The 17393-nt window shown below is 42.9% G+C and overlaps 1 protein-coding gene across 2 annotated transcripts in view; it reads left to right on the top strand.

Annotated features, from left to right (window-relative positions):
* vti1a (vesicle transport through interaction with t-SNAREs 1A) overlaps nucleotides 1–17393 on the top strand; it is a 185151-nt gene that overhangs the window by 16982 nt on the left and 150776 nt on the right. For both annotated transcript variants that reach the window (XM_084078710.1, XM_084078711.1), the window contains exons 2-3: nucleotides 3670–3728; nucleotides 5194–5304. In XM_084078710.1, coding sequence (XP_083934836.1) covers nucleotides 3670–3728; nucleotides 5194–5304 — 170 coding nt within the window. The remainder of the gene's footprint in view (nucleotides 1–3669; nucleotides 3729–5193; nucleotides 5305–17393) is intronic.

Below are 17393 nucleotides of genomic sequence, written 5' to 3'. Positions count from 1 at the left end.
CTTTGTCCCTATTTCGTCCATACATGGGCATAAATGTCTGTCCATCTTTTGTCCCCCTTTCGTCCATACATGGGAATAGAAGGGACCTCGCATGACGTGACTTCGCATGACTCGTCATGCAAAGTCCGGCCATTCAGATTTCAACCACTAGGGGTCTGGCAGTACCAGGTCTCCTGGTTCCCTTGTTATAGTATCTGTTAGTCCTTGTCCCATTTATGCCCATATATGGAGATCCCTTATGTCATCGGTATATGCCCATATATGGGCATGGCCTCTTTTATGCCCATGTATAGAGCTGACTGATTTGTTTGCGCCTGATGCCATGATGACACATTGAGGTTAGACAACACACTCCATATTTGGTCGTAGCTGCATTGGGAACTCCTTATATGGTCATGGCCAAGTCATAGTGACTTGAGCGTGAGTGGTTCACTGGCCCGCCTTAAGCCAATTTTAATATAACATAATGACATACCCAAATTAGGGACTGATTATCTATATATACAATTTGAATCCTGCGCCATTGGTTGTCAGTATGTACGTACGTTGTATGTGGCCAGTGTGACGTAATCTGACATCACGCCAGTGTGACGTAATCTCACGACAGCATGACATCACGCATGACATCACATCCTACCTATAAATTCTAGGATGCCGTCAGATCGCACCAGTTTGACGGCTTCCATAGTGGGTTTTGGTCATTGGAGAGGTGATGCACGTCACCTCTTTCTGAAGTGGGTACTTTCAAAGCCTGCCGTGGATTTAGGAGAGCACAAAACTCTCTCTCACACTGTGAGGTGCCTGTAAGGTGGCACTGCAAAGTGAACGACGCGTCACGCTAGACGTTCGGGCCGCGTAGCGGCCCGAACTTCTAGTTTTATTACATTTTTGATTTATTTAATTTTTATAATCGATTACTTTGATTAACTGCTGCACCCCTAAAACCAACAGTTGTATTTTGAAATAAAGTATTTTAATAGAGAGGGAGAGTGTAAAGACCTACTGTAAGAACTGGAGTGATATCCACTTTCTTGGTTTTAGTAAGGACTCGAGCAGCAGTGTCCTGAATAAACTGCAGGCATCTGATCGATTTTTTTAGGGAGACCTGTGAAGAAGACACGCAGTTACACAGTGGTAATGGTGTGGTAACATGGCGGATTGCCATGAAACTTGCTAAAGCGCATTCATGACCTCCGATGGATGAGCCCTATTGATTTTGTTGAACCAATGGCCTTTAATCGAGCCTCACCCTTAGAACAGTGTTTTCACATTGCACGTAAGATATCTGAAAATGTACTGTAATGGGTGGCTCAGCATGAAACTGGGTTCAGCCCATTCATCCTCCTAACCATTTGAGTGATGCCGTGACCTCTCTCCTCCAACACCATCCTCAGGCCAACAACAAGATATCTCATAATGTTGTTGGCAGATTGCAGGATGAGTCACTCAAAAAGTTAGTTCAAACTACTTTGGACCGGTTAGGTGTAAGGCAGGGGTCTTCAACAGGGGGTCCGGGACCCCTAGGGGGTCCGACTCCTCAGAGTTACTACACAGGGGGTCCGCCAAATCTTTCTATGATGGGGAACACTAGCCGAAAATAGCAGATATACAAGCTCACAACGCCTCGCCTACACACTGTTGAAAATACACCTTAGCATGAATCCAACTATCTATGAAAAAGTTTAATCTGCAGCACAGTTTTATACAATATGTAGTGGGGGTCCCTGCTTCATCTCTCTCTCAGCTAGGGGGTCCTTGGGCTGAATAACATTGAAGACCCCTGGTGTAAGGAATAGCACAGCTAGTTGTTGTTGGGACCGAGCGTACAAACCAGGTGAAATTCTAATTTTGGTATCATTCTTGGGTCAGTCATAGCTATACAAGCATGAGCAACATCTTAACTAATGGAGTTAAATGCAAAGAATTTAAAAGCCCATATTCTGTACTCTTGGCTACATGGCGATTTATTGAAAATGTCTGAGTATGTGACACAGGTAAACAGACGGAAGCTGCAAAACATTTGATAGGATTTGAGTTGTAATGACTAGTCCTGTATGATGGATTATGACATTTTCTAAATTCTCTTCAACTCCCGTTTCTCAAGCACATCAGGATGCCTTTAATTTATGTGGGCATGCTCACAATGTTCACATTTTGGAAAAAGCCATAGTGTAACGCTATTGTTGACGCATACAATATAGGAGATTAGTAGAGAACCACTTTTCAAATCTTACACACCCCACCATATAGATCAAACGGGTACCTAAACACAAAAGGAAAACATTTGCTCTAGACTAGATCATACATGGGCAGCTGGCGGCCCGGGGGCCTCATGCGGCCCCCACCTTCACTTAATGTGGCCCGCAGTTTAATATCAGAATACTGATATATTATTGATTTCAGCTGTTACAATTCCAAACATGCAAACATGACTCGCTTGACTAGTATTAAAATACTTTGTTATGTCCAATGTATTTGTATTTAAGTTCTTAGTTAACATAAGTATAACTAAATGCATTTGCAATGAAATAAAAATGTAACTTTTCAGGATTCCAATTCAAGAATAGCAAAAAATAAATCAGGATTCCAATTCGAATAGCAAAAATAGCAGATCTACAAGCTCAAAACGCCTCGACGTGTTTTGAGCTTGTAGATCAGCTAATTTTGCTACTTTTGTGTTACGTTGGCTGCGGTCCTTGTGTGAATTTTGAAGTACGGCATTAATTTACGAAAAACGTTAAAATATGGAGATGAGAAGTTTCTGCCCGACAGTATATGCAACTTGGCCCTCTGGAGTGAGTGTGGAAATATAGTGGCCCTCTCCATCTCTAGATGATGACAAAAATGTGTATAGACTCGTGAATGTAGCCTAATCTCTGCTGTCATCCGTTAACCACATTAATCATGGTGTCCCTATTGTGGGCATGTCATTGACGGAAATTTGTCAAAAACTAAAATAGTACAATATCAGAATGCAACGCTTATAGATCTGCTATTCTCACTAGTTCTGAAATGGGGTTTATTTTGTTAAAACAATCAAGTGGTACCTTTATAACGTTACTCACGCTACCTCATACATCAACAATGTTCAGCACAGCACAGAGTGGGCGCGCACACACACACACACACACACACACACACACACACACACACACACACACACACACACACACACACACACACACACGTACAGGCATCTTAAGGAACATTGGCAAGTCCTAATGAGTTTCAACGGGTAATGTGAAGTGCAGCCACGGGGTGAGGCGCCGAACAGCGCTTTAGTCATCCTGAGTGGGACTCAAGACTTCTGGCAAGCGAGCAAAGCTGACACCTCCCTCTCCCTTTGAGTCAGGCACGAGGTGTCTCAGTGCCGCTCCTCAACACAGCCCCCAACAAAGGCCCTCTCGTACACGCCAATAAATAAGAGACATCAAATGTGGGCTCGTTGTGCTGAGAGAATGTGTAAATATATCTTCAAATGCGTCCTCGTGTGTTGTTTTCTCTCTCTCTCTCTCTCTCCATTGCGGGGGAGTTTGGTTGTTGTCATGAAGCACTGCTGCTCCGTCGACTGATCAATATGTTGCTGTGTTTTTTGTGTGTGTGTGTGTGTGTGTGTGTGTGTGTGTGTGTGTGTGTGTGTGTGTCTGTGTGTTTTTCCCCCCCTTTCAGAAGAGAAGACGCAGCTGGTTCTAAATGTCGACAAACAGCTTGAAGAAGTCAGAGAGTTGGTACGTCTTTGATCAGTAATTTTCTGCTCTTCCCATTTCCTAAATAATGAATTTTACACAAGGGTGGGGGAGGGGACGATTGTTTCCAACCGGCGCCAGACGAACGGCACCTGTATTATCCTGCCGGTGACATGATATCACACACACACACACACACACACACACACACACACACACACACACACACACACACACACACACACACACACACACACACACATACACTTCATATGGCAGAGGGGAGGCTTCCACTTCGCTACTGGCGTGATTACATTTCCAGTAATTTCCTCTTTAAGTGACATCCCGTGACACATTTCATGCCATTATCTTGAGGTGCCGGTGTGCACGTCTCATTTTAAAAAATGAGCAAAGTCAACTGACAGACAAATTGTTGTCGCAGTTGTCTTATTATGTCACAGTTATTAGTTTCCTACCAGACGTGCCGTTGGAGGCCTGTCTAGCCATACGTCAGATGTTACTTTGACTTCACGCTGTACAACATTGTTCGGGCCCCTGCGTGCGTCTTTTACAGTGAAGGGTCCTCAGATTTTGATTGTGTATTTACAGATGCACGGTTTTGCCTGACAACATTTTTTTATCAAAGTTACGTGGCACTAGGATCTAGCAGTTTTGTTAGGTGCATTTCTTTTTTTTTTACACAAACATCGGAATAAATTAAAGTTAATGTCACTGAAGTACCTCATTTCAAAATGTCGAACATTTCCACAACTGTCAACAAGTCTGTGTTGACTGCATCTTTTATTTTTCCACGGATGCCAACATTTGGCATCATTAAAGTGACTTCTTAGAATAAATATGGTTACTAAAGTAGGGAAGTGTAAAGTTTTGAGCAGCTGTGAATAAATGATCTTAAAACTTACACACGTACTACTGTGACTTAACATTGATGTGAAATGAATTGTGATCGTCCATTTTGCGTCTTTTTTTGTGCTTCCCAGTGTAAAGCTTAAATGACTGTATGACGCAAGCTTAATTTATGTTCCTTGCCGACAATAACGGAATTTCAAGCTAACAACGTGGTGCCTTGTTACCTTGAAAATCGGTTCTTGTCGACAAGCTATGCCGTCTTACTACGGAGTAATCAATTAGGCTTAATGCAACTGTAAGCCCCGATGACCATGTCACCAATTGGAAAAGTGAAAATGAACCAAGTTAGCCTCTTTCAACCTAATCTGAGTTCCCAGAAGCTCTCGCATAAAAACGTCCCTATTTTGGGCATGTCATTATAGGGGAACATTTTCAAAATGAGAGAAAATAGCCTATGTACGTCATTGTAGAGTCTACAAGCTCACGACACGTCACAACACGTCATGAGCTTGTAGACTCTACAATGACGCTCTACAATGTAGACTAGAGCGTCATTTTCGCTACGTTTAAGTGCCACTGTCATACGACAAAGTATAAAGCCGTAAGTGGTTAATGCAATGATTGGTTGGTGCTGTAGGTGGAGCAGATGGACCTGGAGGTGCGTGAGATCCCCATCCAGAGCAGAGCCATGTACAGCACCCGACTGAAGAGCTACAAGCAGGAGCTGGAGAAACTGGAGAAGGACTTTGTAAGTACTCAGGCATTCCCACACGTCTGTGAAGAGACATACACATACTCACAGTGATGGCCAGTAGCACCATTTATACTAGGGCGGGCAATCCAACTAAGAATTCCACAAATCTCTGTCAGTGAGTGAGTGTATCTCGAGAACCGCCAACCGATCGTCTTCATACTGATATGTGCACCGATGACGCCACAGGCTACAGCGGAGTGCACTGCCGAGTGTGAAGTCGGTCTGATCACTCATCATGCGGCACAATTGCATGTAAAGTCAATGCAAAGGTGCCCGTCGCCAACACAAAATGCAACACGAAATGCACGCGCGCACACACACTCACACGCACAAATAAAGTCAATGCACTGGGGCTGGGATCCGGGGGGGACAAACTGTTGCATTATGGAGTAGGGGGCTGGGGGTGGTGGGGAGAGGAGTTGTGTGAATGTAAGAAGAGGTGTACTGCGGTGCCATGTCCACTGTGAAGTCAATTGAATGAGTGGTTCCCCAGAAGCCGCCCGCTCAGACCCAGCACGCAGGGCCAGGTATACACTAGTATAACAAACTCTCTCATATACTAGATGGTTTATGGGTCCTGAAACAGTACCCAGTGTCTTCTACTGTAGCTCTGAACCTGGGTGTTACTTTGAGGTCAAGCCATCTCATTGGCTAAACACCCTCTCAGGTCCTTATCCTGAACTCAAATCCATACCTAAACTTAACCATAATCCTATAAACCTATAACCTAATCCTATAAACCATTAAACCTAATGCCTAAACAAAACCATTTGAACAATATACCTGAATTTAGGTCGCCCTCGCTCAACTGGCTGGTCACGCAATGCATCATGGGTATGATGTACTGCCGCTTCTGGAGGAGCCACTATTTATCAATCTGAACAATATGAAAAAACTAGACATCAAGAGAAGGAGGAAAAAACAGTCTGAAATAAAGATATGTAAAATATTGGTACATTATGCACATGGATGGCGATCATTTGTTTATCACAGCCTTATTTATTCACATAGACAATGTTATCGACTCTTTAATTGAATAACTAGATTAACATTACTGTCAACCGTCAACATTACTGTCTTGTTGGGATTTTCCAGTCGTGTAATGAGGGACTAATTGACTAAGTTAGCTTGTACAAAGCCTCATTTTCTCAGCATGTTTCTCTGTCATGGCTGTCAGGTTATTGTTGGTTGGCCTTCAATTGCGTACCTCCTGTACAGACAGTACATACTTACTCTTCACAGTCTCCAACACGTGTCTCTGTTTACAGACATTGTCTTCCAGTCTGGCTGCTTACTTTCACAAGCTTACTCCGAACACTTGCCTGCCCCCACCGTCTCGCACGCACACACACACACACACACACACACGCACACGCACACGCACACATGCACACGAGAACGCACACACACTATCAGACCTAAACTGAAGGTCAGTGGTACGTCTGCTTCAGTTAATTCAGAGTCTTGTTTTTTGAAGTTGTGAGCGGTGCCCGTCGAGAGCAGGCCTGTGTGTGTTTATGTGTTGACTGTACAGACTCTGACCTTGTTTAGTAATTCATAAATCACCATGTCTGGACTTGATCTACAACCTCTATCAAACCGTAATGAGGAAGCCCAGTCTTATGGGCTTTATGTCACTTGCTTTGTAGTCCAAATTGTTGCCTCACCGAATTTGCTCAAGGTTTTTGAAATGAATAATCGATACCTGCTCACACTTCCTGAGAAACACACTTTCCAAATACTACTTTTTTGATTTGTTTGGGGTTTTTCTTTTCTTCCAATTTGACCTTATTATTTGCAAACGTATTTATTGTTTATACACATCCTTGTCTTACAATGAAAATATCATTATTCATACATTTAATATTTTCTGTTATATAATACTATTACTTTGCTCATAATGGCACCCCATCCCCTTAGTAGTATTGCCCCTTTTTTAAAGCCAAGCTAAATTGGAATAACTAAGCAGAAACGCTTATTTAGCCTTTTGAATCTGTCTTTGGATATTTATTGTATTTCTGTTTGGATTAGTAATACATTTTTCATGGCTGAGATCAAGTACAACCCTGCAACACATCTGCAGCAACCTTTTTATGTTGCAAAGTGGTCCATCACTGCCATAGCTCATCCTCCAACCTGGCAGCAATAGCACCAGTTTGCTAACAGGAACACCTGTTAGCCACCTAAGCCCTATGTGCTTCGAAAATAGCCGATCTACATAGCTCACAATGCATTGCATTAGAAATATTTGGAAATCGTCGCTGTCACCTTGTGAGTAAAAAAATACATTTTTTATTATTATTTTAAAATGGTGAAAATAGCCGATCTACAAGCTCACAACACCTCGCATCGCGAGGCGTTGTGAGCTTGTGGATCTGCTATTTCCACTACTTTAGTGCGACACTCTTGTATGATGAAGTATTACTTAAAGGTAGGGTAAGTGATTTACTTTGGTTAAAATAAGTGTTAAATAGCTTTATATTCTGATAGTACTCATTGCTATAGAGTGTTTGTTCAGTAAAAGGAGTCTCCCATGTCTCTCCAGCTCTTTATTAAACAGAAAATGCATTTTCAGTGCTGATTAACTTACATTTTGTCACCTACCTGAAAATGTACTACATTCTGTTAACTAAAGAGCTGGAGAGACCGCTGTGACCGAACAAAGGCTCTGGAGCAATGATTACTATCAGAATATACTACTTTAACCTTTTTGCAAATTAACAAAAAACAAAAAATATCACTTACCCTACCTTTAACGAAAGAAAGAAAAACATAAAATATATGAAATACGGATATACAGTAAGAGGTTTCTGCCCGACAGCAACAAAATGCTCCCCTATAATAACCTACCCAATGTAGATTAAAAGTGGTTCATCACAATTATATTGGCTGTGTACGTATAATGTTTTATTTTCTCGTATCCAGATGAGAATAAAATCAGGGACTATTTTAGGATTGGGGACGAATCCAAACCCTGCATTCACAAAAAAATGGGTCCACAAACAAGTAAATCCTGCTCTGACGGCAAAATCGGTGGCCAGTGATCTGCCGGTACGCTGCGCAGCTGTGTGAACTCAGATCACACAGGGGATCTATGCACCGAGAGGGCTCGCTTTCCTCACCATGGGCATTTAATTGGGCCCACGTTTAATCTCTTCGCCCCCCCCCCCCCCATCCTTGCCGTGGTTAATTATCAAGCAATTAACACCTGCTGTGCCGGATATTGGTGCTAATTTGCATCGCCTGCATTTCTTTACAGCTTGCGTTAAAGGAGTAGTTCACCCAAAAAATGACTTATTTTCTATCAATTACACACCCCATGAAGCCTTGAATGCTTGGATATTTTTTAGTTTTTGTCGCATTCCTAAAGCCAATAATTTGATCACCGGCGGAGACTCCGGTAGGAGACTCACTTGACCTGCATGAATTGCATACTTCATGGGGTGCGCAATTGATAGAAAATAATATTTTTTGGGGTGAACTACTCCTTTAAGGGCGAGATTGAAGCGAAGTGTGAGCAAACCTCGTCATGACAGCATACATGCAGTACAGGCTGTATATGTTTTTCATAATCAATTTTAATACAGTATATTCATGGGGTCAGCTATATAACTGCTTCACTGGATAAAGCTTTGTTGACACGCTGTACCACCTCACCAGCCAATCAAGTCTATGATGCTATCTGTGAAATATACAAAAAACTGTAATCTGCAACACAATTTGATACAATATGCAGTGGGGGTCCCTGCTTCATCTCTCTCTCAGCTAAGGGGTCCTTGGCCTGAAAAACAATGAAGACCCCTGCTCAGAGATGAATGTACAAAGCTGTTCTTTTATAGAACTTTTAACTATGATTCTATATAATTCCTTGGGGTTACAGGCCGTACAAAATAGAAAATCGGTTAGAGTTGCCCAGAGCAACATTTTCAGCAAACAAATGGTGGACCCCCCCCCCCCCCCCCCCCCAAAAACATTAGCTTTATTGTCGCGCAGTTACTGTACTGTACAATGTTGCTTTATTCGTTTGATAGAATCATTTCCACATTTCAGTGCCCGGGTCAAAGGTACAGCATCACTGACACGAACCATCACGATCCCCCCGAATTATCCTCCGGTAAATGCGATGCAAGTGTTCCCAAAGCTCACCAATTCAGGTCTCGCCCCCTCTCTCAGATGTGCCAAATGCCTCAGCCAAAGCCCAGCCCTGTATAACTTTCCTCCGGGCCCGGAGAGCGCACACAGCATCGGGCTCTGAAGGCCTCTATAACCAGGAGGGTAAGAAGGGGGGAGGGGGGGGGGGGGGGGGGTAAAAAAAAGGCCATCTCCTCTCTTTTTCATGTGAAAAAGGCCTGGTCTTTGTTGTGCTTTTCCCAGGATATCAAGGCCCCTGTCAACCCCATTTCCCCCACTCCACCCCCTAGTCTACCAGCCTCTTGGGGGGTGGTGGAGCCCCCCCCCCCCCAATCGCCAATCCCCCCCATGCATGCCCAACCTGCTCCTCTCTCATCCTCTTGCTCACCCGCGGTTTGAAGTCTCCCCGGCCACCAGTGTGCCAGATTGAGACCCCGTTTTTGTCCCCCTCCCGCCCCCCCCCCTTTCCAGAAGGGGGGCTCTGAGTCAACATTGTTAACCCCTGCCATTTTATCCAGGGCAATGTGTCATTGCCCTGGATAACAAACAGTTATTTAGAGATAAGTTATACAGACTTCCCAAAAGTGTGTGTGTGTGTGTGTGTGCGTGTGCATATGTATTCTCTCTTTCTCTACCCACACATACTGTATGTATAATATGCCGTATGGCTACTGGTTGACAGCTTAATTTTGTCATTTTTATAATAGAGGGGACAGGAGGTCTTAAAGGTACAGGACCTCCACAGCGGGATACATTACAGCCGCCAAAGGGTTCGCCAGCTTCAACTGAAAATCCTAAACTCTGTGTGTGTGTGTGTGTGTGTGTGTGTGTGTGTGTGCGTGTGGGGGGGGGGGGGGGATAGAGATAACCCCCGGTTTGGTGGAGGCGTCGTGTTTAAGTTGCGGGGGGAAGCAGAATGGTATGCCTTTTAGCGATGACTTTGATCAGGCTAGCAGAGAGGCCTTAATGGAGGCTTAATTTAATGAAATCTATTGGGTAAACAGACCCTCTCCATCTTCAAAGGGCCCAAGTTTTGGTCCCCCCCCCCACACACACACACACACACACACACACACACACACACACACACACACACACACGTCACTCTGTGCATGTCTCATGCACGCCAATATACTGAGTATCACTTTATCTCTGGGATTGTTCAAATGGAGGGTTCATTTTTTTATACTCTCGGGTTGATGCTCAGATTGAACCTTGGTGTGCAGACTGTTCAGAGCATGTTTATTTGAATGGTCACTCAGTCGATTGTGTTTCCGGCTTGGATCAATGGGACTAATAGTAGTATACTTTAAAGTTTTATTGGTGTCACATAATGAAAACTTTTAACCCATTCAAACCGGGAACGCATCTGTGTAACCACTTAAACCATTATTTTATACTTTGGCTATTTTTGAAAAATCGTGAAAATGTGTGCAAATCTTTGAATATATACATTTTTTAAAGTGATTTTTTTTTAAAACTCAAATCTTTGCCTCTGGGGGTCCCTGGAACAACATATTTTGAGATGGGGGTCCGCGGCCAAATACATATCATTTTGGGAATCCTTCACATGAAAAAGATTGAGAACCACTTTCTGAAACATAGGTTTTTCAGAAAACTGTTAGGATTTAGAAGACATTTTTAGAATCGGCTTCAGGTCTTAATGGGTTAAAGAAAAAATACAATGGCATTTTGTTTTAGCTACTTTCAGTACTTTGAGTGTTTTTTTCACCACTGCTATTATGACACGTCCAGAGTTGGGACCCTAGGGTTCATATGGTTAACGGTCTTCTTAATGACACCTCTCAGTATTAGGTCCATCTACAGGATGTTTGGAACATCAAAGCCTAGACATATTTGTCCTTTGCAAATGTATCTTCTAGTCTAATTCCCTTCCAGTAGATTTGTTTGTTCATGAAGTAGAACAAATGACATTTAGGATGAAATGTAGTTCAAAGATACCATAGTTACTGTATTTTTTTCTACAATTAGTTCAACTGAGTTCCATTGCAGTGTCAAAATGAGTTGATGCTCAACGTTCAGCACTCTCTGATACATCATAAGGAACTTCTTACACGTACCTTTGGATGTACATCTGAACTGTATCTCTCTATTTTTCTCTCTTACTGCAGTTGCAACAGCAGAAATCAATCCATCTTAAATAAACCAAGTTATGCACAGAAAAAATGTACTGTGCATTTTTTACTTGAGTTTCTGCAGAATTCAATGATTAGTCAACACATGGTTTTGAATTCAATTCACATGTTGCTGTTGCCTCTAAATATCACCCTCCAAAGAGCCGTCGTTCCTCTTTTCGGCAGCAGATGGCGACGTTGCTCCAGGTATTCAGGCCTATAGTCAGCTTACTTATTGTAAAATGTATGACAAAGGCAATATGGTGCCCATTTACCAATTAGAGTGCTTTCTTTCAGTTGTATGGGTGAATTTGCTATGATACTAGCAATAGGTAGAGATTTGTCTCTCTACCTATTGCTATACCTGACCTCAACCTGTGTGCTTTGGGATAGAGCTCACGAACAGTTAATTGACAAAGAACTGGTGTTGTGAAGAAGGCTCGCGTAGAATTGTATGCCCCCCATATTTGCCTTATTTCTTCTTCAGCTTCTCCGCTGCTGTTTATTCCGCTGAGTGTGATGCTAAACACAAATAAAAAGGGAAGAAAAGGTTGTGGATATAAAGGCGGCATTTCTTCTCAAAGTGGTATTGCAAACGTGTGTCTGTGTGGTAGTTACCAGTTCCTATGCCCTCTCCGACCCAATCATTCAGTGTTATTTCTAATTCAACTTGTTAAGTGGTGCATTGGTTTTTGCATGTTTAAGGCCTTGGTCATTTTCACCGACACACACAGCCTCCGAGTTCAAATGTTAGATGTTTATTCATTAAGGATCCTTGACTCTTGTTAAACACCTAATTAATGTTTATTCAGTATCAAGCCTAAACGACTTCCATTGCTGGTGAGAATGGCTCGCATTCTTCTGTCTGTAAGTGCAAATTGGTGCCAGCGGTGGTCAAGGCAGTCCCGTTGATGGCGTGACGGTCGCCGCACGAATGTCTTATTTGAATTCGGTACACATTCATTTCCTCGTTTTGAATGAATAGGACAGGCTTTTTGTAGATCTGCGTGACAAACGGTTGTTGACTATTTCTTCAGGGACCATGATGATCTCATTGAATCTTGGAGCATTCTTGAAATGCATATCATTATCCATATTTGTCCTCTGATATTAAATTACTAGGCCAACCGTCATAGGAAACGGTCGCCTCCGTATAACCTCAAGTATTTCGTCCTCCTATTCAAATAAGTCTATTAGAGCATTGTTGGGGATTGCAGTCACGGTCAAGTAGCATCTCTGGCCTGCTTTTTTACTTTCATGAAACCTTTAGACTGAAAGCCTCATCCAATGTCTACCCAGAGAGATAATTAATGCATTTTCCAAAGCGTTTTATACAGAGTCAACCAGCCTTGAAATATTGAACAGTTTATTCACCAGATAGGGCTGAGGTGAATGGAATGCAAAAACCTTTCGGCACCGATCTCACAGTTGTTGCTTTTTTTTCCCACCCGTTTTGACTCAATTTCACTGTCTCATAAGTGGTCATCAACGACCTTCAGGAGATAATGAATGAAAACATTTTGTTAGGGCAAGTATTGAGTGCCATACTTATCCCATGAGCATATTGGTCCTCAGCTCGCAACGGAGACGGAAGCGGTTTTAATTCAAATGTGGAAATGTAGATGACTTCACGTTTCGATTAAATCCGTCGAGTTCTTGCACTTTGTAAGGCGCTCTGCATGAGAGCGTCTGCTAAATGCCTACATTGTAATTGTAAATTGAGTAACCCATCTAAACAGCTCAGTTCAGATGAGGCGATCTGCGCAGCAACTTAAGATTTCTCTCTCTCTCTCTTTTTTTGTTGTTGTTGGTTTAGTAGTGTTTTAACGGGATGAATTGACTTGGAATTGGAGTTGAGGCATGACACTTGACTTTGCTGCACGTAGCCCTGGCTGCATCGTTTGGTACGCATAAAGAATCCTGTCAATGTGAAGTTAGCCATCAGCAACAGCATCCTTTTTTCTGGTTCCAAACCCAGGAGCTATTGGTTTGACTCTTGAATCTGAGGGTCATGCACATTCGGTTCATCACCATCAATGAATTAACATTTTTCCTGGCTTCTTGAGATCCTACGGTACCTAGAATATAAAGACTTGTTGTGTTTTTTCCCCCAGTTGTGAATGCTCTGGTTGAGGTCAGAGTGCGGTGTGTGTTTATAGGTTTTATCTAAGGCAATGTATGATGGTGAACTGATGAACAAAAGGAAGCACGATAATGTCTTCTTATACGTTTGGAGAAGAATGAAGTCTATATACAGTGAGTATGTTGTGTTTCTTGCCCTGGGCTGCTGTAATTATATCTTATTTTGTAAAGTACTTCATAATTATTATTTTTACTTTATGCAAATAAAGTTAATTATTATAAATAATTAAAATACATCTATTCCGGATTCAATAGCAAGTAGTGTTCATGGACGAGTCATGGTCATGAGGACGCTCCAGCTGCGGCAATTAGTGGTGAACTCATCTAGATACAGTAGGCTCAAGGCTGAGCTAGCAGCCCTCAGTAGTCCATAAATGTCTGCAAAGTGGCTTGGCAGAAAGTTTATTCTTTTATAGACTCATCATCCTAAATAACCTTATTTTAAGAGGCAAATGCCGATCATTATTTTCAGATTTACGTTTGAATGGGGGGGAGGGGGAGTAATAATACTCCAGTGCAACTTCTGTGTAGAACAACTTGTAGGGGATCTAGATGTGTTTCATTGTAATCCCATCTTTGGGGTTGTTAATGGCTTGACCCCACATCCTCAATTGCGGTGATTCCTACATGCAGGCCAGGCAGCATGACGGGCGAACGTTAGTTGGATGTTAGACACTTTAAATCGCCTTAGATTGGCTCAACTCTTCTTGTTCTTACTAAATACTGTTGTGCTGGCAGACCATTGAGGAGTAAATGCAGATTACTTCCGTTTTATGGCATGTCGCTTAACAAACCATCAATGGCGCCAAAGTCTAATCACGCGCGACCGACTATAAAGACCCCTTGGATTGATGGGGATTTTTTTTTTCCAAGTGCAGATTTAAGATGTAAACAAATCAATCTTTTTCGCTGCTTATGAATTCGGCCTTTCATTCGAAAGCTTGTTGTGTGCAGCAACTTTTCCCTGGTCTCTTTATGGATTTGGGGGGGGCGTTTATGGCTTGTCGTTGTCCTTTGCATTGACATGAAGGCAGGAGTCGTTACCGATTGAGCCTCTTGTGTGTTGGTGAAGCCATTCTTTCCCATGGATGGTGGCGTGATTGCAGTGATGGCCAAGGCTTGGGTGAAGGACTGTGCTACGAGAAGGACGTGGGTCCTCCTCCGTAATTGGTGGTGAGGCTCATTATTCACAATGTCACACGTACAACAGCATGATTATGTGGAATATGTTTACGTCAAACACCAGAATAGTGATGTATTCTGGTGGTTGTGTACTATTTGGGGTACATTACATTTCCTGGTATGAAATCAGCTCCAGTTGTCCCTAGAACTGCACATTTTTAATTCACTTACATAATTGTTCAAGTCAAAACCTTACTCCTATTGAGGAGTTTGTCTCTGTTGTCTGGCAGTCACGTACAGCATGACAATAGACCACTGGTTCTCTCAACCAGTGGTCCGGGGACCACCAGTGGTCCTTGAGGGGGTTCCAGGTGGTCCCCATGCTAAATGATAGAGAGTTGGTAACCAAATGGACACTTATTGGGTAGATCGTTAACTCTTGAGAGCGTAAAATGAAACCCGTTTGGTTTCATTTTATGCTCTCGAGTTAAATTATTGTTAAACATCAGCATTACTTAGTTAAATAATTGTTATTTTGATCGTATCTAATCGTAAAATATTCTAGTTTTTTATATTGTTTTTGGTCCGAGAGTCTAAATCTCATCAAACGGTGGTCCGTGGCTCAGATGCCGAATAAATAATGGACCTTGATATGAAAAGGGTTGAAAACCACTGCAATAGACAACACCTTGATCAGCAATGTACTGTAACACAGTACATTGAGTGGTTTGACTTGAATCACAATGGTAGTAGCTGTATTCCAAGGCATTGCTATCAACCTGATATGACGACAGCCGGCAGTAACATGGATTAAATCCTCAAACATAAAATGCCACATAACTGAAGCAGAGGCGTCTTTATTTTGACTATTTCCTGTATATGTACCGGCTATTAAAGTGGAGTGAGCGTTTATTTCTTCTAAATTAATCGGTGTATTATTATTTTTATTGTTTTGTAGTCATAGCTTTGGGAGGTGCATTGCCAAGACGAGTACCCTGGATGAAACGGAAGTCATTTTTCAGGTCACTCGCCTCGCTGTCAGCCATCGTGATTTACGCGGTCATCGACGACAGACGTTCCGCACCCATCGCCGTCAGTCAGCGCTCTGAAAACACGGAAGCTGTTATTCGTAAACAGCACCCCACCCCTTCCGCCTCCTACTTCTTTATGTTAACACCTGTCTGTGTGTGTGTGTGTGTGTGTGTGTGTGTGTGTGTGTGTGTGGGGCTCGGGCTGATGCACGTACTGTAATGCCCGCAAGCGCAAGTTCTGTTTGTCAGTGTGCAAATTCGGCCCTTATCATTGCGCGCGATCATTTCCTCTCTCGCTTATCTAAACCCCCCCCACCCCACACACTACACCACCATCACCACCACCAACCACCAACCAAAGTCACTGCACTACCCCACACACACACACACACACACACACACACACACACACACACACACACACACACACACACACACACACACACACACACACACTGTGACAGCGATCAGTATAGCTTTCAGACGCTTGTCTGGCTGCCTCTGCCATGAAGTGAAGGCCCTCCCAGGTCCCCCCTCTTCTTCTGTCCTCGGGGGCCTCGTGTGATTGAGTGACTGGAGTGAGCGGGGGCCAAAAAGATAATAAGGGAGGAAATATAAAGACATGGGGGCCGATGATATGATAACTCCCCCCCCCCCCCCCCCCATCCCTCCTCTCTACACCTCCCTCCTCCACCCCCCCCCCTTCACTTTCTGTTCTTCTCTCTGTCCTATACCCCCGTTTTTTTTTCTTTTCTCCTTTCTTTCTTTTTTTTCCCCTCTTCTTCCTGACGAGCACCGAGGCTGTCCCGCACGCCGGTGTAAACCAGAAGTGACATGTGACACCCAGTCCCCAGTGATGTGCTGACAAGCGGGTACTAGAATAGGTGACACTGTGTATTTCTTTTTTTTTTTCTTTTGCCAGACTGGCTTAAGTATTTGGTGTGTGTGTGTGTGTGTGTGTAAGGGGGAGGGGGGTGTCGGATTCATGAAGTATTTATGAAATATATTATGAATCATCTTGGTAGTAAGCCTGTGTTTTTACCTCTTGTTTTTTTCTGAGGGAGGGTAACAAATGAGCCTTAGAAAGCGGGGGGGAAAGAGCGATGGAGAGGAGAGAGAGAAGCAAATATTGAGGAAGAAGAACTCCTCGACACTGTGTCTCTCTCTCCGACGCTCGCCGTTGGTTTTCTCCTCCCCCTGTTAACCCACTCAAGCCGGGAACGCATCTGGGTCATTTTAGATTTGAGCTCTAACCATTATTTTCTATACTTTGGCTATCTTTGAAAAATCTTGAATATTTGTGCAAATCTTTGAATATACATATTTTTTTTAAACAACATTTTTAACTCAAATTTCTGCTTCTGGGGGGTCCCTGGAACGACATATTTTGATGGGGATCGGCTGCCAAAAACATATATAATTTGACAGTTACAAATGTTCGCTTTAAAAAAAAAATATTCAAAGATTTGCAAAGATTTTCACGATTTAGCAGATCTACAAGCTCGAGTGCCGCGGTATGAGA

The sequence above is a fragment of the Gymnoscopelus microlampas genome (genome assembly GCF_963454915.1).
Source record: "Gymnoscopelus microlampas genome assembly, chromosome: 14".
Classification (NCBI taxonomy): Eukaryota; Metazoa; Chordata; class Actinopteri; order Myctophiformes; family Myctophidae; genus Gymnoscopelus; species Gymnoscopelus microlampas.
This window is presented reverse-complemented; position numbering and strand designations above follow the sequence as displayed.